Source organism: Mauremys reevesii, linkage group 3 (assembly GCF_016161935.1).
Source record: "Mauremys reevesii isolate NIE-2019 linkage group 3, ASM1616193v1, whole genome shotgun sequence".
Lineage (NCBI taxonomy): Eukaryota > Metazoa > Chordata > Testudines > Geoemydidae > Mauremys > Mauremys reevesii.
In genome coordinates, this window is record NC_052625.1 from 192,063,487 (window position 1) to 192,085,656 (window position 22,170).

Sequence of the window (22,170 nt, forward strand, 5' to 3'; positions counted from 1 at the left end):
AGTGTTATGCACTGTTACGCTGGTTTGTAATTGTACTAAGGAATGGTTCAATTTTGCCTTGATTTCTCTTCAGTAGCATTTGAAATAAAAGATAATATGCTAAGATAAAGGATTAGAAGAAGGAATACTGTTTACCTGTCTCACAAGGGCTTAATGTCTGTAAAGTACTTTGAGAAGAGCAGTGCTACAGCACTGCAGGAGGTGTAACATTCATAAATCCATTGATTGCTTTTCATTTTTGGATGTTAAATCAGTGTCTTGAAGAGACTTGTGTTACCTCCTAGATCTTTTTTTCCCCACCTCATCTAAATATTTAGACCAATCTAAAGAATTAACAATATTCATTATAAATAAAACGATGTCTTACTAAGTTCACAGTGCCTTGCATTCCGATATTGAATCTGGCTGTCTGGGCATTCATAACACACTCCTGATGGTGGTAAATGAGCATGTCTTTGGTCTGCTTACAGTATAATTAAATATGAGCTGAGCCTGTAGCATAATGCAATAATTCAGTTTATTACCAGCTGAAATAACCCATCCTAATGATTGTGTTGTTCTTGTTGTGCTTTTTCTTGCAGTTCCCAAGAAGCTTCTGCATGAAACCCAGCCAAAGCCAACCAACTACCAAGGAATTCAGCAACCACATTTTCCACAGCAGCCAAGAGTGTACGATCCGAATGTTATAGGGGATGGCGTGTTCTTTCCTGATGTCTCGCCGTCCATTCTAGAGCGTGTTCTGCCAGGTAACTAAGTCTGAAACAATATTTACAGAAACCTGACAGCAGTGATTACAATGATGAGTTCCCATTAATGGACACTAAATACCAGAATCCGTACTCGGGCATTTGTTCAGTTCATAGGCCCCACCATTTCGGAGCAGTGGGAGAAATACAGTTTTGTCATTGCACAACTACTTCATAACTTTGTGGCTTATGAGTTCTCTGTACCGTTCCAGCAGTGAAGTACAGTAAGTGTCTGTCAGCACAGTACAATGATTACCACACAGCTTTAGAGAATGATCCTCCTCCACTGAAGTCAGCGGCAAAGCTCACACTGGCTTTAGTGAGATTAAGGCTATGCTTTTATTCTGTGTAACATCTTTCATAAAACTCTATCCCAAAATGCTTTGCAGCCTTAACTGATATAATTGCAAAGAAGAAAAAAGGCCAGAGAAAGTCAGAGGCAACAGGTTTGAAATGGGATGCACACATTGCAAAGATAAGGGTAGGTTGTTGTTCCAAAGACTGGGAGCTGCAAAGGAGAAGGCTCTTACACCATCAGTGGTGACATAGAGAAGGCCAGCGACAGGCAAGGCACAGGGGAAGACAATGTCCCTGAGGTAGGCACGGGGGAATGTGGGTGACTTTTAGCCAGATCCTGGAGTGAATGGCGAGCCAGTGGAGATGGATGATGACAGTGTACAGTGGTGGATGGCCCTTCCATGATATGCTTTAGATCTCCTTTCCTCCTGCATAACCCCTGTAGTTTTTCCTCCCCCTTACTGGCTGATTGTACGATCCTACAGATTAGAAAACCAGTTCTGTGGCTTTATGGTGCTTGTTGCTGGAGTGTAGAGCGCTCAGACAACCATTCATTTAGAAACTTGTTTGACTGCACTAAGGCTCCACTGGAGAAAACAAAGTGCGGAACTCCTTTTACAGTTCAAAGTAGAGAAGTTCTTCTTCACTCTGCCTCCTAGAAAACACGCCTATTGTGCAGGGTTTCCACAGGACAGCTAGAGCCCAGCAGGTCTCTGTCTGTCTCCCCCTGGGTCTTGCCTCATTGATCTAGTACACCGCACAGCCTACAGGGAAGCCCCAAGAGGGAGTGTGATTTGAAATCTTTGTCCTGCTGAGATCCAGAGAGGCTCGTCCCCATTAGGGAGCTTTCTGAAAACACTGGGGATCTATGATGTGGGAGGGGCTGTAGCGGGAAGGAAAAGCAGGAGAGAAGGAAACGAGGGCTTGTTGAGGTCACCATGGTAAAGGAGAGGAGCCATGGTAAACTTGCAATGCTGCCCCGCATATAAATGGCACGGCAATATCAGAAGGTGGGTCTTGAGTCAGTATTGCTGGCCTGCACTCACTTATCTGCTCCCTAAGGAAGCTTAATTGACACGTCTTCTGTTTTCCATGGGACAGCCCCAATTTTACATTATGCACAATTGCTGCAGAGTGTACATAGGGGCAGAGATGGCTATTAATCAGCAGTAAAGTCCTGTCATCACTATAACTTGTACCACTCTAACCAGATTACTGGCATGCTTATTTGTAAGCATAGAGTCCATCCACATGTTGACCCTCATCTTGGTCATCATTGGAGACTGACCCTCGAGAGCTAGTGTATGACCCTGTATAGCTTGAACAGCATCCCCTAGCTGGGAGCAGTATCAGAGTCACATGCTCTGTGGGTTGGACACGGGTGGGGGGAGACAGAACGCACACCGAGCAGGGGGCACATCCATGCATCGCAGTGTTAAGACTCAGTAACAGACAACAGTGTTTTGCCTTTGCCGTACACCTGCCAGTGGTGCCCTGATCACCGTGTGAGAGCCTCTGCTATAGACTGGCACATGCTGCTGCTGTGTTTTAAAAGAAAACCTGACAGAACAGAGCACGCAAGGGAGTAAGCCATCAGAGCCTCGTTCACTGTTTCTTTGCGAGAATCCCCTTTGTCTTTTAAATCCCTCCATAAAACCTACCTCTGCTCTGATTCCTGCAGCTCGCTGCCCTCTGGCATTGGCGAGGCAAATGGTGAGCTGAGACGTCCGTTTTTCTGCTAAACTCTCTTCATTTTATTACCTCATCCTCCCACCAGCTGCCACCCCATTGGTCAGTTTTCTCTGTCTTTTGACACCTGAATTGTAAACGCTCTGGGGCGAGGATTGCCTTCCTCGTTAGTTGTTTGCACAGCACCCAGAACAATAGGGCCCTGATCCTTGACTGGGGTTCCTAGATGCTGCTGTAATAGAAATAATATTAAGAAATAATTAAAGTTATTTAGGGGGAGTCAAATTTTCCCATATCTCCTCCATTCAGTTCCCTGAGGGTCGCTAGTTTGGCAAGTCACAATCCCTTTAGAAACATCCCCTTTAAAGCATGAGGCAACTGGCCTGCCAAACACTGTAAAATACCAGAGCCACAACCTGGGCTCCTTTTACATTTCCTTCTCCGACATATTCAGCTCCCCTTTAATTCCCCAAATATGTGGCACTTCCAGTTACTACTTTTCCTGCCATGTCAGCAATTTGGGGCTGAGAATGGCATTTTGAAGGCTCTACATTACAAGAGTTACTGGGTTAGGGCCCAAATACCCTTCACAACTGCTCAGACCTTGGGCTGAGGACAACTGACACGACAATAATAATAATTAAACTCCTGTAGAGCTTGTTATCTGTGATTGTCAAAGTCCCTTATAAAAGTTATCACAATATCTCATCAAGATAGGTGTCATTGCCATTTTCCAGCTAGGGAAACTGAGGCACGGAATGATAAAGAACACTGCATCCAAATGTGGGGGCCCAACGTTAGGCACCTAGATAAATGGCCTGGATTTTGGAGGTGCTGAGCACCCATTGCTTCCTTTGGTTTCACTTTAGGAGTTTAGTGGAGAAAATCAAGGCATTTATTAAGGTGCTGAACTATGGATTTAGGGGGAGATTTTCAAAAGCGCCCTTCGTGCCATTGACTTTCCTATTGAAAATGTCGGCCTTTACCCCTCTGTGTCTTAGGCCTGGTCTATACTAGGAGTTTATGTCGAATTTAGCAGCGTTAATTCGACTTAACCGTGCACCCGTCCACACCAGGAAGCTAATTAGTTCGACCTAGAGGGCTCTTTAGTTCGAATTCTGTACTCCTCCCCGACGAGGGAAGTAGCGCTAAATTCGACATGGCTATGTCGAATTAGGCTATGTGTGGACGGAAATCGACCTTAGTAGCTCCGGGAGCTATCCCACAGTGCACCACTCTGTTGACGCTCTGGACAGCAGTCCGAGCTTGGATGTTCTGACCAGCCACACAGGAAATGCCCAGGGAAAATTTGACATGCTCTGGCGCCTTGTGGATGTTCTGCAGGACCGCAGGCAGGAGGACAGAACCCCCCCTGCACTGTATCTGCAACCGCCCTCCCCCGCCACAAAGTCCCAAACCCCCCTCACCCAAAGTAACAAGAAGGAGGGGCGACAGGGCCGTGAAAACTGTCACTGCACCCCTGCAGAGTGCACAAATACCAGAAGGCTCTCATTCCCTAAATGTTGAGTAGTCCTTCCCTTCCTGTTTCACCGAAGCCCCAATCCCAGTTTCATCCCCTAACTGTGTAGTTGATTATTAAAAGTAGTTTGCTGTTAATTACTATTTCCGTCAAGTTTTTCTACAGAAGACTGTCTGTGAAGTGGGGGGGAGGGGGTTGTTAATTGCATAGGACAGTCACCTTTACCAGGGTACAGACACGGGGGCAGGATCAACAGCAGGTCACACACAAAGTACAGTCAGTAGGCACCCTGGTCGGTCTGGGAGGCGTTTTCCATGTTCTGTGTGGGTGGAGGGTACGTGACTTTGTGGCATGGGAGGGTGGTTACAGAACGTATGTAGCGGTCCTTGTCCAGACCACAGAGCCACGCAGCAGGGGAATCTGTAACTGTCCTCCCCCGCCACAAGGTCACGTAGCCCCCGCACAAGAGTCCCGAAAAGGAGGGATGGCAGGCTCCGTTGAAACAACCAGTCCGGCATTGCAGACGGCTCTAGGAGCAGGAGCCTATCATTCCTCGAGTGTAGAAGCGGTGCTAACATCACTGCACACCCTACCCACCACAGTCTGCGTCCCTGTTTCAACCCTTTAACACGAATTCATTAATAAAGAAAACGTTGTTAATTAACAATGTTCCATTAACTTTATTTTTAAACGTGTGTTGGAAGGGGGGAAACGTGGTGAACGGGGTATGTAACCGCAGAAGAAAGTCAACAGTAACTGAAGCAGGGGCAGGTTCAGCTTCTCTGTAAAGAAACTGAACAGTCACACGTCACGCTGCTTGCTGAGGAACCTAGCTTTTAAAGCCTCCCGGCTGCACAGCGCTTCCCGCTGGGCTCTTCTAATTGCACGGCTGTCTGGCTGAGCGTAATCAGCAGCCAGGCGATTTGCCTCAACCTCCCATCCCGCCATAAAGGTCTCCCCCTTGCTCTCACAGAGATTGTGGAGCACACAGCAAACTGCAATAACAATGGGGATATTGGTTTCGCTGAGATCCGAGCAAGTCAGTAAGCTCCTCCATCTCCCCTTGAGACGTCCGAAAGCACGTTGAATGATGACAGTTACCCAAGACCACCCTCGACACATTTTTCCCCCCAGCATGCATTGTGGGAAAATCCCAGAATTCAAATGGGCAGCGGGGACTGCGGGAACTGTGGGATAGCTTCTTGCCCCATTAGTGTGGACTCACAAGTCGAATTAGTGTCCTTAGTGACACACAACACAAATTTTTTAAGGGTCATTCCACACAAATTCGAATTAAGTTAAATCGAACTAATCTGGTAGTGTAGACATACCCTTAGTTTGTTCATCTGTAAAGCTGACTTTCAGTGGGACTAGTGCTCCTGAATCTGAGGTGCTTTTGAAAATTTCCCCTTTGGTGCCTCTCTTCAGGCATCCATGTTTGAAAAATTTTGCTTAAACGACTTGCTTAAGGTCACAGTCATTTAGTGGCAGAGTTGGAAACAGAACCCAAGTTTCCGCATGGCCAGTCCCCCACTCTAACAGCTAGACATCACCACAGCATCCAGCTCTAAGCAGTGAGGTTATTTGACCACTGTATTTGGCACTGGCGTGACCGCTGCCCGAATACTGTGTCCAGATCTAGTGCCCACAATTCAAGAAGGGTGTTGATAAATTGGAGAAGGTTCAGAGAAGAGCCAAGAGAATGATTAAAGGATTAGCAAACCTGCCTTGTAAGGAGAGAGGCAAGGAGCTCTATCTATTTAGCATGAGAAAGAGAAGATTATTAAGGGGGTGGACTTGATTACACTCTGTAAGTAGCTACATGGGGATTGAATGGTGGGCTCTTCAGTCTAACAGAGAAAGGTCTAACACCATCCAATGGCTGGAAATTGAAGCTAGACAAATTCAGACAGGAAATAAGGCTTACATTTTTAACAGTGAATCCACGTCTACACTACTTGCCGGATCGGCGGGTAGCAATCGATCTATCGGGGATCGATTTATCGCATCTTGTCTAGACACGATAAATCGATCCCCGAATTGACGCCCGTACTCCACCTCAGCAGGAGGAGTAAGCAGAGTCAATGGAAGAGCCGCGGCGGTCGACTTGCCGCCGTGAGGATGGGCAGGTAAGTCGAACTAAGATACTTCGACTTCAGCTACACTATTCACGTAGCTGAAGTAGCATATCTTAGCTCGATCCCCCCAACCCCCCAGTGTCGACCAGCCCTGAGAGTAATTAACCATTGGAACAATTTCCCAAGGATCGTGGTGGATTCTTCATTGTTGACAATTTTTAAATCAAGATGGGATTTTTTTCTAAAAAATCTGCTCTAGGAGTTATTTTGGGGAGGTTCTGTGGCCTGTGTTATACAGGGTGTCAGACTAGATGAGCACAATGGTCCCTTCTGGCCTTGGACTTGATGAATCTCTGAAGCCACACTAATAGGATGCAGCACCACACAGGCATTTATCCACCTGAGCCATCACCCCTGCCGACATTTTAAATTAACTTATTTCCCCCTCACTCCCAAATCTTTGTCGCTGACCTCGGGGGCCACGCAGCTTCCAGGCGTGTACAGTGTGAAATGAACAATGTAACCGTTCACCTTGGGTGTGAGCTGTGCAAATGCAAACACAGAGAGACAGTGAACAAACGTGGACTTTCATGCGCTGCAGGCTGGAGTTGAAAGTGACTTTGCTCCCGCCGCAGTAATGGTATTTCATGCACCAGAATTGTCAGTTTCTTGAATTTAATACTAGCAGATAAGTGGAAGCCAGATGCAATTGCCAGCTACTGTGCACTGTTTGTTTGCAGCCTGTACCAGATACACAGGGACAGGAGTCTTAAAAGGTTTAACAGCCCTAGGATTTTGCACACGTATAGGTGGATGATGGAGCTCTCTCTATGGGCTGACTTTTTAATGTGTTTGAAACAATTCGTATTTTGCCATTGGTTGTGGTGTCTGCAGACAGATCAAGGTACAGCCAGTTCTTAGCAGTGATCTGATAAGGTCTGAAAGGGTCTCTTTCAGCCTTCTGGAATTAGCTGCCTTCTCAGCTCCAGTCTTCAACAAATAAAATCAAATCATTAACCCATGTTCCCTCACCTCTCTGAAGAGGAAATTATGTCTCAGTGAAACACAATGAGAGTATGCTTCTGAAGGAAGTCATAAATGCAGGCAAAGATCCGCCCTTCCCTTAATAAGGCTGGAGGGAAAGCTGTGCTGCTTGCCAGGTGTAGATCACTCTAGAATTACAGAGAGATGCAAGCATAGTGTGCCGACCCTGTCTGTGTCTTCCAAGCCCATGTGCTGAGTTACTACACGTTTAGTGAAACCTAGCATTGATAAAGACTCTTTGATTTACAAAAAAGAAAAGCAACCTGATTATATATTTGCTGTAAAGCATCTGGGTGTGTCTAACGGGGGATGTGAAAGAAAAGGATAATGGGGAGAGGAGATGCTGCCTGGTAGCCAACAGAGAAACTGCCTTGAATCCACCGTGTGCACTCAGCTGAAGCTAACCACGAAGGTCCAGCTGCCTGACTGCGGCAGATTTGGGTGGCATTTCCAGTGACGGGCTCCAGATTTTGGAATGCAGAGGCAGGTTCAATTGCTTTAAGGCAGGGCAGGGCAGGGCAGCACTGAAACTGACGTGCCTGTTCCCTCACTCAAAACAGAGAAGAAGAAAGGGAGGTCGGCTACCTTTTACCCGCTAGACAACACCCCCTTGCTGCTTCCCGTGGATGAGACACAGCAGCCAGTGGATAACAGCAGCATGGAGCCCGTGGGCGTTAGCACAGAGATGGCCTTGCTCAGCAACATCCTAGCAGCGTATTCCTTTATCACAGGTAGGTCTCTCACCTGCTTCTTCTCTGGGCTGCTGTGATGTCTTTTAAGACCCTCAGTGGGGCTGCCCCAGTGTAAGTGAGGGCAGAATCTGCCCCTTTGTATTTCTCTCAGAGGTTCATTTTCCCATTTGTCTCTCAGCAGGTTTTCCCTTGAAAGACCCGATCGGTGTAGCTCTAGAGAGGGGTTGACTGTATATAACAGGCTGTATTGTGCTCTGCCTTCACTTGGACTTGCTCTCATCTGAAGTTAAATACAATGTAATCTTAGATGCAGTATTATTTCTAATGTGCCTTTTTCCTTGAGATCAAAGGCTGGCTCATTAAGAAGGCAAGCTTGTCCTGTAATTTGGAAAATGAGCGGCACTTAGATTATTACCCTGCTTAAGAGAATTTGGCTTATCTTCAGTGGAAGTGTGAAGATGAAGTTTCTGCTTAGTGTAATTAGATATTTAAATCTAATTTAGGGAAAGATTTCCTCCGATCACAGCTTAGCTTTCATCCACACTTTTTCTTGTCATGTGTCTTTCATATAACCCAGCAGCTTTCTTCCATTTACATTTATTTTAAAGAGTCACTCTTGTCATGAAGCTCATCAGCCAGAATCACTGCTTGGGGGCAGCCAGAGTGTGGGCCCCTCATAGCAGAAGCCTGCTAGAATCAGAGGCACAGTAGTGCAAGCTGTCCACAGCTCCTGTCTGTATCAGAGAGACCAGTGCTGGTTGGTGCTACCCTCAAAGTGGGTGGAGCCAGCGCCACAAAGCGTGGGGTCAGGCTGGCCAGTAGATGTTCTGATTCACCACTTTCTTTAGTCCAGCTTCTGCTGGGGGAGAGGGGCTCCTCTGGAATGAAGGTTGGAATTGCAAAACTACTGTCCCTGGACATGAACCCCTTCCCCCCGTCATAACAGAGACAGGGCATGCAGTTTGTTGGCTCTCCATTGGGCAGGATTGAATCTCAACCCTTGGTTTTTTTTAAAATGCATACCTGTCTTGCTAACAACGTAACGCCCAATTTTACAAAGACACATGCATGAGCGTAACTTTGCACATGGTGAATAATCCCATTGACTGCAATGAGGCGAAGCCAAGGGAAGCACAGGGATAAATCTTGCAGAATCGGGACCGAAATGATTAAAACACAAACAATTTTGAGCTTTCTTTTTTTCACGGCACAAAGCAGTCACTTTTATTTCCCCTCGGTGCCATTCTCTGGTTCTCATGCACTAGCACAAGGCTGTTGTGTTTTTGTTCTCAGCACAAGGTTTGGCATTCTAGTTTTGGCAAATGTACATAGATTCAGGAGAACGTTTCTGTGTATAGTTATTTTTGTAACACTTCAAAAAAACCAACCTTGGTGTTAAGTGCACAGTTCTGTTCCTGCCCCCCACCCCACACCCATCTGATGGCAGCATCGTGCTCTGACTTTTCAGGGTCCCTTTAAAGCAGAGATTCTTAATGTAGAAATAAATGTCCTTCATAAATTAATGAATATTACATGGTTCATAGATATGGACACCTGCACTGAAAGAACTGCAAAGTGCTGCTGTAAATGCATCCTCTATCTAACCAATCTATCTATCTGTTGCTCCCATCATCGTGGGATCTGAGAACCTCAACATCTTTAACATATTCGATCCTCACATCACCCCTGTGAGACAGGGAAATGCTACTATCCCCATTTTAAAGGTGGGGAACTCAGGACAGAGACACTAAAGCCCAGATCTTCAAAAGGTATTTAGGCCTCTAGCTTCCATTGATTTCAACTTTAGATACACTCTAAACCAGGGGTGGGCAAACTACGGCCCGTGGGTCGCATCTGGCCCACCAGCTGGTTTAATCCATCCCTTGCGCTCCCGCTGGGGAGCAGGGTCAGGGACCCCTCTGCGTGGCTCCCGGAAGCAGTGACGTGTCCCCCCTCTGGCTCCTACGCATGGGGCAATGAGAAGGCTCCACTCCACATGCTGCCCCCACCCCAAGCGCCACCCCCGCAGCTCCCATTGGTCAGGAACCATGACCAATGGGAGCTGCAGGGGCGGCGCCTGCAGATGGGGCAGTGTGCAGCAGAGCCGCCTGGCCACACCTCCACATAGGAGTGACATGCCACTGCTTCCGGGAGCTGCTTGAGGGAAGTGCCACCCAGGGCCTCCACACCTGAGCCATCCCTTGGCGCTCCAACCCCCTGCCCCAGCTGTGATGTCCCTCCCACCCTCTGAACCCCTCAATCCCAGCCCGGAGCACCCTCCTGCATCCCAAACCACTCATCCCCAGCTCCACTCCAGAGCCTGTACCCCCAGCCAGAGTCCCGACCCTCTCCCATGCCCCAACCCTCTGCTCCAGCCTGATCCCCCGCCTGCCCTCCAAACGCCTTGGTCCCAGCCCAGAGCACCTTCCTGCACCCCCAGCCCCATCCCAGAGCCCACAGCCCCAGACGGAGCCCTCCCCCCCCTGCACTCTACCCTCCCTGCCCCAGCCCGGATCCCCCTCCTGCACCCTGAACTCCTCATTTCTGGCCCCACCCTGGAGCCTGCACTCCCAGCCAGAGCCCTCACCCCCTGCTGCACCCTAACCCCAATTTTGTGAGCATTCATGGCCCACCATACAATTTCCATACCCAGAAGTGGCCCTCGGGCCAAGAAGTTTGCCCACCCCTCTTCTAAACCCAAACCTGTGAATGCTGGATCTTAGTCTGCCCAGAAAAATATCCAGCATATCTTTGTGCAACTAAGGCTCCATCCCCACTGGAGTGCTACCCATGTTGAGGGGACTGGTTTAACCTTTCTGCTAATGTGGATTAAATACAGTTTAATAGGTCAAATAGACATAGTTAGAAATATAATGGTAACATAATAAAGGTTTACAGTTCCGTGGCACCTCCCATTAAAAGCCCTGAAAGCATTTTACAAGCATTAATGAATTGTCAATAGAGATGCACTCAAGGCACAAACTCTGGCCCTGAATCTGAATCCTTCTTTCACCAGCCTCCCTGCCCCCATTTCTGGCATTTTTGGATTTGGGGGTTAGTTGATTATGAGAGAAATCAGACATGAAATTTGGTCTGAGATCTAAAGTTTGCCAAAGTTGTAGCTCAAATCTAGGAATTTGGCCTGGAGACGTCTCTAATCCTCACACCTTCCCCGTAAAGCAGGTTATTATTGATATTGTCATTTTATAGTTGGGGACAAGTTAAAGTGACTCACGCAAGGACTTACAGTGAGCCAGGGAGAACTGGGACTATGCTAAAAGCACCATGGACTGTGTTTCCTTTTTCCACAGTAGAGCTCTGGCCTGTATTTTTCTTGTGGGACACAATCTCTTTTGAGCTGGGATTCTTCTAGATTTAGGGCTGTTCTGTGCTGGTGAACTGGTTGTGCTAGCACTAAAGACACAAGGGCTAGAGGTGACAATTTTTTTTAAAAAAAGGGGGCCTGTCCTGCAAGGTGATGTGCACCCTCAGTCCCCACTGCAGTCTATGGGAGTTGTGGGCCCTCCCTGTTTCACTGCACCATGCTGCTGCACACCTGTCTGTCGGGCCTCCAAGCAACAGACAAAACCAGGGCTGATGCGTCATTTCCTGACTACAGCTGCCTCCCGTCTCAGCTTGAGGAAAGCCATTCAGAAGCTGACCATACTGACCAGTGCAAGCATTTCCAGACCAACTCCATGGGAAGTGGGTGGGCAGCTTGAGATGGAGAGACTGCAAACACCTGCCACTAGCACCTGTTGGCATTTACTGTGTCGTGCAGCAGGTGGGAAGGTTAGATGCAAATGCAAAGGGATGTGTCCTGGCCACCCCCTGTATCTTTTTGGCTGAAGTCTGTGTGCAAAGATGCAATGTTCCTATTAATGGCAGAGGAGTGCAAAAAGCCAGTATAGTATAGCAGGTCCCAGAACCACTTGTGGGAGTGTTTGCTTTCTTTATCAATCTGCTCATGGCACTCCAAGCGGTTAGTCAGGGCCCTTTAGCATTCCAGCCACAAAGGAATTTGTGTTTGTTTGTTTCATGCAACCCCACAGAACTTTTAAAGAAATATTTCATAGAAATTTGCAAAGGGGACAAATGGGGGGCGGGCACCATAACTCCCCCTAAACAGCAACATGCTACCAATGTGGTAACAAGCGACTCCCAAAAACCAATCCTGGGGAGCTCAGACCAACTTCCCTCTGAAACTGCTGGTGCCAGAAGTTAGACAGGGGGCTCCCTGCGAGTCCCCTCCATTACATCACTGTCCTAACATGGGGAGTCCAACTGGCTGCTGTACCTTAGAAGAGATGCAGCGAGCGACGTTCATGAGAAACTCCTCCTCCCCCTGAGCTCTCTGAGGGCCTGATGCCATCACAGGAAATCAGATGCCGTATTGCACAGATTAATTTTTATTTATTAAAACGACAAGAAGAAAATAAAGCACGATAATAGCAATAACAACCTTGGCCTGGGCCATTTCCTGGAGAATTAATGACTGTCTGGGCTGATGCTCCCAGCTGATCGTTAGCCCATAGGAAATAGCCTCAATAATTGTTGTTTACTTGCTTTCTTTTAAAAAAAATGTGTTTCTTATTTTGGCGGGTGTGGAGCCTCTAGAAAACTGTGTGTGTTCCATACACAGGGAGAGGGGAGGCACGTGCCTTTTGGCTACATACATTAAAAGAAGTGATTTAGCAGTCTTCAATCAACGACCTTTTCAGCTGCATGCCCAGCCCAGAAAGAGAGGCACCATAGAGGGGGAGAGTTAATCACTGCTAAGGAGATTGCATGGCGCTCCAGGATGGGTCTTAATTACCGTAGAGGGGAAAAATGTATCTCACAGATGTCATCTGAAACCGAGGGAGGAATCTCTTACAGTGGATAATCCTGTCAACCTGGACTTCTTCACACCAAGGGGCATATGGAACAATCTACCAAATGGATATTGATACCCACCCTACGCACGGTCTATACTGAGGGGAAGGATACTAGCCTGGCTCTGAGAAGATCTGAGTTCAATTCCCTGCTCTGCTCATGACTTCCTCTGTGACCTTGGGAAAATCATGTCAGCCTGAATGCACAAAAGGAATTAGCTGCCTACATGCCAGTTTTGGCTCCACGGCAATGCACAAAACTCCTGCTGAAACCCTGCTTAAGTTTTTAGGGAAGAAGTTCTCTGGGGACCTCTGTTTCTGTCTCTGCTGCCTCTCTCCGGGTGTCTGGGCACCTATCTCCTGCCTAAGCCCCAGAGCAATTCACAAACCAGGGAAGACAGGTGTTCATCCAATCTGGTAGGGATGCTTAGAAGCTGCCTAGTGGCTTGGGTCCCAGGGAAAATCTGGGTTGGGGGGGCCCATCTTTTTTATAACTTTGAGCCCCATGGTTAGAGCACTTACCCGGGAGGTGGGAGATCCTGCCTCAATTCCCCTCTCTCTGCCCAAAGGGGAGAAGGGATCTGAACAGAAGTGTCCACCACTCACGCGTGTGCATGTCTTAAACACAGGCCAGCAGGACAGTCTGATGTAGGGCTCCCTCAGGCTCCCCTTTCACTGTGGATAAATAATGAAATCTATTAGATTAGAGGGACCAGATCCCAGGTGGGTGCCCTAACCACTGGCCTATAGGCTCAGTCTTGTGTTCTTGCCCAATGACTATTTAAGTATTACTCCACAGAGGAATAGGAATAAGGATTTAGGTGCGTAACGTGCATTCAGGACCCAATGCCTCAGTTCCTCAACAGTCAACTATGGTTAATAGCACATCCCTACCTCACCAGGGTGTTGTGAGGATAAATACATTAAAGATTTTGAAGTGCTCAGTTACTACAGCAGTGGGGGCTATCTAAGAGCCAGAAGTAGATTGTAATGAGAAAAGTAGAATCTATTTTATTTAATTTTTAATGGGATTTTAGTGTATGTGCTGGATTGACAATCCAGGAGACAGAAATCCACTATTTAGCCACATGGCAACAACAGTCTTGCCAGCATGGTTCAACTCTGCTCTGGAAGGACTGAGGGAGAGAGAGTGGATTAGTCTCTGATAGGGTCACCAACTTTCTAATTGCACAAAACCGAACACCCTTGCCCCGCCCCTTCTCTGGGGCCCCGCCCCCACTCACTCCAGCCCCTCTCTCTCCGTCGCTCACTCTCCCCCACCCTCACTCACTTTCACTGGGCTGGGGCAGGGGGTTGGGATGCAGGAGGGGGTGAGGGCTCTGGGGTGGGGCCAGAAATGAGGGGTTCAGGGTGTGGGATGGGGCTCAGGGGGTTGGGGTGTTGGAATGGATGTGGGTTCCAGGAGGGAGTATGGCTGCAGGAGGGGGCTCAGGGCTGGGGCAGAGGGCTCGGGGTGTGGGCTCCAGCCGGGTGGCATTTACCTCAGGTGGCTCCTGGTCGGCGGCACAGTGGGGCTAAGGCAGGCTCCCTGCCTGCTCTGGCTCTGTGCTGCTCCCAGAAGCTCCCAGAAGCGGCCGCCATGTCTGGCCTCTAGACGAAGGCGCAGCCAGGTGGCTCTATGCCGTGCACACTGCATACATCCACAGGCGCTACTGTTCCCGGCCAATGGGAGCTGCGGAGCTGGCGCTTGAGGTGGGAACAGCACTCAGAGGTTCCCTGATTGCACCTGAGCCTAGGGGCTGCAGGGACATGCCAGCCACTTCCGGGGACCTGTGCAGAGCCAGGGCAGGCAGGGAGCCTGTCTTAGCCCTGCTGCACGGCCGACCAGACTTTTAACAGCCCAGTCAGAAATGCTGACCGGAGCCGCCAGGGTCCCCTTTTCACCGGGCATTCCAGTCAAAAACCGGACACCTGGCAACCCTAGTCTCTGAGGCAACATTTTTCAAAAGGGCCCTATGTGACTTGGGAGCCGAAATCCCACTGAATTTCACTCAGCCTTGGTCTACATTAGGAACTTATGGGCGGTATCAGTACGAAAATCCACACCTCTAAGGGACATCGTTATACTGAGCTAACCCCCAGTGTGGACAGCGCTATGTTGACGGGAGGGCTTCTCCCATCGACTTAGCTACCGCCTCTTGGGGAGGTGGATTACCTACGCCAACGGGAGAAGCTCTTCCATCAGTGTAGGTTGGTTGCATCTTCATTAAGTGCGACAGTGGCGCAGCTGTGCTGCTGCAGCGCGGCAAGTGTAGACAAGCCCTGTGTCCCTTGAGGCCTCGCTCCCTAAAGGTAGTTAGATGCCTAACTGCCCCTGAAACCAGTTGGAACTCAGCACCTGAATGCCTTGGAGGAGCTGGGTCTCAGGCACTCTGGAGCTGTTTCCCTATGCATACGGTCCTTGTAGCCTGGCGACAGGCGTGCCAATTAGTGCCCAGTCTGATATTGTGCTTTGTCATCTGCCGACTGGAATCTGGACTGACACTACCAAGTCCTTTCACTAAACAGCCAACAGCTGCTTACAGCACTCAGGCAGTGTGAACCTGAACTGTGCAGCGACCTTCTCCTGACCTGGCCCCAACTGCTTCCTGCCCTTCCTGTCTGCCTCTGCAAACATTCACCCTCCTTCCCCCTGTTGTAGGGGGAGCCCTTAAAGGGACAATGCCCCTTTTCTTCCGGCCTGTGGGTCAGAGGACCCCCCCTCCCCCACAATATGGAATGTTGCAGTGAGCACATTTATTTTTAAATGCGTAGTTAGAGTTTGAAGTCCATCCCCCTCCCCACACTCACACCCTGAAAACTGCTCTGAAAAAAGCCCCGTACGCTTAACAGACTGCAAGTGCACAGGTGTGGCCGTTCTAAGGGCAACAGCTGTGATTCTGTATTCAGAATTCTGGGGAATTCTGCTTGACGAAAGACCGCAAAATATGGCCCTCAGTTAAGATTGTCAAGGATTGATCCGTATTGTTCAATTTGTAAAGCAAGTCACCCATGTCTAATGTCCTGAATAGGGCAGTTTCCTATTAATTCTAACACCCCCCCACACCCACACCCCACACCTCTCAGTGGGGTACTGGTTCATGACCTACTGACACTCCTGGGTGTTACCACCATACAAATAATAATACTACTAATATTTTCAAAAATGACTAGTGATTTGAGGTGCTTTCATGTTCGACTGCCAAACCTGAAATGCCTTAAAAGAGGCCGGAGTTTCCGAAAGGCTGAAAACACACCCTCTGAAAGTTAACCCCCCTTTAAGGTGTCTCATGTTGGCCACCAAAAAATGGAGGTGCCCCAAATTACTAGTCACGTTTCAAAATCCAGAATCTTGGCCATCGATGATTTAGCTGTTTCAGAACTATGTTGTTGGCCTAACTTGCTGTGCAAAAAAGCCCATGCTTTGGGAGGATGGTTGCTGTATGACTGGGTTGGCCATATAAACTGATAAATGCCAGGTCTGCAGGGCTACAGTTCAATGAAGGAGTCTAGTTTGTGTCCAGCATTTAAGAATGCTGATGGCGTAACTAATACAGCTCATGAATACCACCAGAGCGCAAAGATTCAATTACTGCATTGGTACTGAATGAAGGACTATCTGTTTAGAGTTGTGTGTAGTGTATGAAAAATTACTGGCTAACAAGCAATCTAATTTCAGTTCTCTCACTAGCTGCCCATGGTTGCTAGAACAGTGGAGAGAGTGAGGGTGGAAGAAAGAAGGAAACTGGCAAAAGGGAAAGAGAAAAAATGTTTTCAGTCCATTCCAGGCTCCACACGCTGCTTTTTAGGAATTGTGGCAAAAGAGTGAGCTATGGAACTGGTGATGCAACATGTATATATTTTTTTAAAATGAGCCTGTATGTGTATGTGAATTTAGTGCTCCTACAGGTGAGGTTTGTCTAATCGTATTAGCCAGGCACAGATTAGGCAAACCGTAAGCAAGTTCTGCTAGTGCAAATCAGCCCAGCTAACCCCTTCTCTTCCAGTCCTCGGAGCCCTCTGTGTGTTCACTTGAAAATAAAATTTAGGGGTGAAGTTAATTTCTGCACAAAATAACAACCCACCTGGATCCTGCAATCCAAAAGGCAATTTCAAGGGAATATGGGAAGGGATGGAGCAGTTTACTCAGGGATGTTCAAGCCAATGGGTGTTAGGCACCTAACTCCCTTGGGCCCCTTTGAAAATCCCCGTCCTAAAGAATCTCTAATCTCGTCCTGTTTTTGTTTATTTGTATAGTGCCAGCAGCAGGGTCAGGTGCTTTGTAGGTAGGGATGAGGATGAAGGGTGACACCCTGGCTCCATTTAAGTCAATAACAGTTTTACTAGGATTTCACCCAAGCTCTCTGCAATCTAAATAGAGCAATCTAAATAGAGACCTGACAAACAAAGCAGGGTGCCAGAGCGGCAACAGACAGCAGTGCAACTGAACAGTGAGACTCAGCATCCATTTTGTCAGTTCCATGGATTGAAATATCTTTGTTCTCGCGTCTCTGTTTCAGTAAGTTAGAACCCCATGGGCAGAGGTCGGGTTCATGAGCCTCCTTAGAGAAATGTGGTGTTAAGAAAGGGCTTGAACAGGGAGGGAGTGAAGCAGATGGACTGGATCAAGCAGCGGGGCCCAGGTAGATGGGGCAGCATGAAAGAAGGCCCAGAGATAGGACAGGAGGAGGCACAAAGTGGGCAGTTGGTCTGATAGCTTGTGCAGAGTGAAGGGGGTCGGGGGTGGGGTGAGTAGAAACAGAAGCAGAGGAGTGGCCCCCTGAATGCATAGGGCCTTGAAGGCAAAGACGAGGAATTTAAATCGGATCCAAACAGCGAGGAGGTGAAGCTGATGGAGGCATCTGAAGAGGGCCTGAGCTAAGGTTTTTATTGCAGCGGGGAATGTATTGCAAAGCTTCATGCTGAATAAAGGGCAGTATGCCAACCGCATTACATCAAACACTGTATCAAGTTCCTGGTTGGGATTCTTCCCACTACTGCTTGCTGTAGCTGTGCCATGGGCATCGTCGGGTATTGGCCTTTGCAGTGACCTTTAACCTCATTCAAACCCAGATTCACAGTCCGATGCTATGGAACATTTAAAAATATGCTCTGTTGTTTAATTTGTGGCCCCATATTTTAAGGGAGTATTAGATGCAATGGATTTGAGATTATTACATTGAGATCAAGACTGAAATTCGCTGTATTATTTGAATTTACATATGGGGTGTGCCCCACCCCCATTATACACTTCAGGACTGATTCAGCCACATAAACACCTCCAATAATACCCCAGCTTTTACACACTAGAAATCTCCTCAAAGTGATTTTGGGGATGTTTCCTGCTTGCCTGTTGAAAACTCCACTTGAAGGAAACCAGACCTAGAGGACCCAATTCTGCTCTCATTTCTAAGGGTGTAAGGGGACCCAGTGAAGGCAGAGTTGGCCTGAAGGGGACAGACATCTTCCAGAGCCTGAAGGCCCAATTCTCAGCTCGTGTAAAATGTCACAGCTCCACCACTGACTTCAATGGAGCTGCTCCAGATCTGAGGATCTGGCCCTAAAGTTTGATTCCCATGCAGGGCTCCAACTTGAATTAACAGGATTGAATTTGGCTCTAGCTATTTTGCCTAGTTCATCTTCATCCTTTGTTGGATCAACGGCTTTGTTGCTATAACACGTAAATGGAAATCACGTGTAATTATCATAATTACACGTCTAAAAAATCCAATGCCTAAGCAATACAAAAATAAAATGACAGTTTAAAATACAATATGGAGCCTTCAAAGTCTCATGATATCATCTCAGAAACGTTTTTTCTGCGGAATCTGTCAAGTTAATGCCCTGGCTCCATGTATTTTGGGGTATCGTCGGCAGTACATTTTTGTGGTCTGGGCATAAAGCCAACACGTTTGCCTTAGATGAACAAATGAATGCTATGAATAGATCATTTCCCACTTTCTTGTTGCAAGGCTTGCCATTTCAGCTGTGCAAAGGTGCAGACAGAAGCATTAGAGCTTTATCATCATCTTTATTCCTTGGCCAATAACGTAGAGGTCAGAAAGGTGCACTCAGTCACTGCTGACTGTGCAGCTTGCTGGCTTCACGATCTCACTCACGTGGGCAGTGGAGTTAGCATTTAATCTGGTGGGCTGCTCCTTTAAAATATTGGATGGCTTTAGGACATAAGTAGCTCATGGTGTGTATGCATTAAATGCCTCAGGCACTTGTTCTACCACTGGATCCCATTGACTCCATTGGGGTGATGGGGTGGAAGCTTTGGAAGTACCATCATGAAACCAGGAGAAGATCTGAACCTCCAAAGAAACTTGTTCTGTTTGAACTTGTGCAGCTGCCCCATGTGACCAAGTTATTTTATGCCTTGTCCTCTGAGAATCATTTCTTTTCTCCTTGCAGAAAATCCTGAGCGTGCCGCTCTGTATTTCGTCTCTGGGGTATGCATCGGACTCATCTTGACTCTGTTGGCCTTGGTGCTGAAGGTGTCCTGCCGAACTGACTGCAAGCAATCTCCGGGGAAAAAGCCGCCTCGGGAGCTGGAGAGCGACAGCGACAGCAGTGACAGCGAGGACGATTCGGACACCACTTCGGACCTGTCGGCCCGCAGGCACCGCAGGTTCGAAAGGACTTTGAACATGAACGTCTTCACTTCGGCCGAGGAGCTGGAGAGGGCTCAGAGGCTGGAAGAGCGGGAGCGCATCATCCGGGAGATATGGATGAATGGGCAGCCAGACATTCCAGGGACCAGAAGCCTGAACCGCTATTACTAAGTGTTGGGAAATCCCACAGGCCGGTACTGCAGCCTAGGTCTTCCTGGGCCTGCTAAAGAGGAGAGAGAGGAAAGGAATGTTACATGGAGTCTCCCCTTTTCCTTTCAGAAGGGCTAACTGGAGCAGCGTGGATGGACAGCAATAAAGCTTTCACCTTCCCCCTTTCCCTGACATATTGCTACCGACACCAGGAAATCACCCCCCAGTATTTTCTCTCTAGAATCAGTCTGGTTACAGCAGAGGTGGATGCCAGCTTCTCTTCTTGGTGTATTTCAACAGTGGGTGAGAGGCACGCAAGTAAAGCCCTCCCCCAGATCTTGGAAGCTGAACACGCTATGGTACAAATGCTGCTCTCATGCTTGCCAGGGAAACCATCAGTGTTCTGCTTTCCCCAAAGATTTCAGGAGAATCGAAAGCAAACGGAGACTCTGTGTCCGCTAAAGGAAAGATAACATAGGGAGGGAGGGCTGGGGAGGCACAAGCGCGTGATGAGTGACTGGCTTGTGACTTTATGAGATGTGGGGATTCTTATGCAATGAAGTCATCTTGGTGCTTGGACGTTCAACAGTGTGTCCTGTTATTTAAGATGGTGTTTTAATCTGCTTTTCAATGGCAGCATTTTTTTTTTACTGACACCTCAGGGATAAAATCCTTTTTTTTAAAGTATGTTTCCCCATCTCCTTCCCTACAAACCAACCTGCCCCCAGCAGTGAAATTATGGTATTATAGGAGATGTGTCAGTGATCCGTGAAATGTTAAACAGCCTCAAAGAGGTTGAAAGGGGTTTTGTTTGTTTTGAATTTATATATATATATATATTTGAAGAGGCTGCACAGCAATGTGCCTTATTCTTTTTTATTGTTAAACTACAGGTTTCCATGGATAGTGATGCACAATGTTTTATATATTTTATTAAAAAAAATAAAAGAAAAGGTTTGTATTTACAAGAGAAAAATGGGAATGAAATGGGCCAAATACGCCAGCAGGGTGGGAAATAAATGCGAAATAAACTCGGCTTTGTTTATATCTATTTTAAGTTGCATCCTTGCTTTTGGCTCATGCTTCGCTGCAGTGAGATACTTTGGAAGAACAACAAGCTTTTGCAGCCACTCGAAGCTGACGCAAGTGTCTAAGGCAGTGGTGGGCAACTGCGGGCCATGGGTTGCCCACCACTGGTCTAAGGGTACGTCTACACTGCAAGAGAAGGTGTGTTCTTAACTCAGATTAGTCAACGCAGGTTAAAAAAGCAGTGAAGATACAGCAACTTGGCTTTCAACTTGAGTTTACACATACACACGCACACACCTCTCTACCTGAGGTGGCACCAAGCATAGTGCTTGGCTGGCTAGTTCTTGCTCACATGCTCAGGGTCTAACTGATCATAATATGTGGGGTCAGGAAGGAATTTTCCCCCTGGTTAGATTGACCTTGACTTTGAGGGAGGAGGTTGATTTCGTCTTCAGTGTGTGAGTGGGGATCGCTGCCTGGGTATATGTCAATCATTTCCCTGCCATTGCAGGGCTACACCTCAGTCCCTCCTATTCTCTGCCTGTGACACTTCATAGCCTAATCTCTTTTGAGTCGCAATATTTGGTTTAACTTTGGTGGTGGGTTTAGTGTGTTGATGCTGGGTGATGATGGTGGCCTGTGATATACAGGCGGCCAGACTACATGATCAGGTGGTCCACTCTGGCCTCAAATTCTATGACATACCCTAAATAGCCGTTAAATTCTATCCATGCCTAGGGCTCCTCTTACACCCTTATGCACCCTTTTCCATTGTTCTCTGAGCACATCAACCTATTTCAGTGGTGACTGCTTCCATGAACAGCTGCTCTATGAATCAGTTCTATAAAGGCTTGTTCCAAAGCTCCTTGAAGTCAGTGGAGCGACTTCCATTGATTTCAAGGTGTTTTGAATGTAGCCCAACATCCCAAGCCTCGCCGGGTACTTGAGAGTGACAGATGCCAGTGTTAAATTAATAAAAACACTTGAGAAACTTTAAAAAAACCCAAACCCTTAATACTCATTAGCACATTTTAGTGCTTCATGTATAATATGTGCTAGCTTTTATTAGCTGGGTCATAACTCCGCAATGAATACATTAACTCAGGTTCTTACTCTGGTGTTGCTCCTAACTCCCCCGTCCCGTCCACACACACAGCCCTTTCACACCATCTGGGTTCTGCTTGGGTTCTGCTTCCACTTGGGCTGGTAGCCTGCTCACTTTGCAGTGAGAATGCAGACTGAGGGCGGGTCCATACTCACCGCGCGGGTCGACGCGGTGAGTTCGACTTCTCGGAGTTCGAACTATCGCGTCTAATCAAGATGCGATAGTTCGAACTCCCCACGCGCTCCGGTCGACTCCGGAACTCCACCACCGCGAATGGCAGTGGCAGAGACGACGTTGGAGCCGCGGAGTTCGACCCCGCCGCGTCTGGACGGGTAAGTCAGTCGAACTAGGGTACTTCGAGTTCAGCTA

At 47.8% G+C, this 22,170-nt stretch overlaps 1 protein-coding gene and 1 long non-coding RNA gene across 5 annotated transcripts in view; one reads left to right on the forward strand and one right to left on the reverse strand.

Annotated features, from left to right (window-relative positions):
- Positions 1–20,718, forward strand: part of EVA1A (eva-1 homolog A, regulator of programmed cell death) — a 300,077-nt gene extending 279,359 nt beyond the window's left edge. For 3 of the 4 annotated variants that reach the window (XM_039530655.1, XM_039530656.1, XM_039530657.1), the window contains 3 exons: positions 582–746; positions 7,895–8,065; positions 19,318–20,718. In XM_039530655.1, coding sequence (XP_039386589.1) covers positions 582–746; positions 7,895–8,065; positions 19,318–19,688 — 707 coding nt within the window. In that variant the 3' untranslated portion in view covers positions 19,689–20,718. The remainder of the gene's footprint in view (positions 1–581; positions 747–7,894; positions 8,066–19,317) is intronic. The other variant, XM_039530658.1, reaches the window with a different exon arrangement.
- LOC120401076 lies at positions 641–13,562 on the reverse strand. The gene is made up of 3 exons (XR_005596269.1): positions 13,423–13,562; positions 2,705–2,964; positions 641–756 (listed from the first exon to the last, which is right to left on the reverse strand). It is a non-coding gene; the product is annotated as an uncharacterized LOC120401076 (long non-coding RNA).
- Positions 20,719–22,170: the final 1,452 nt, after the last annotated feature.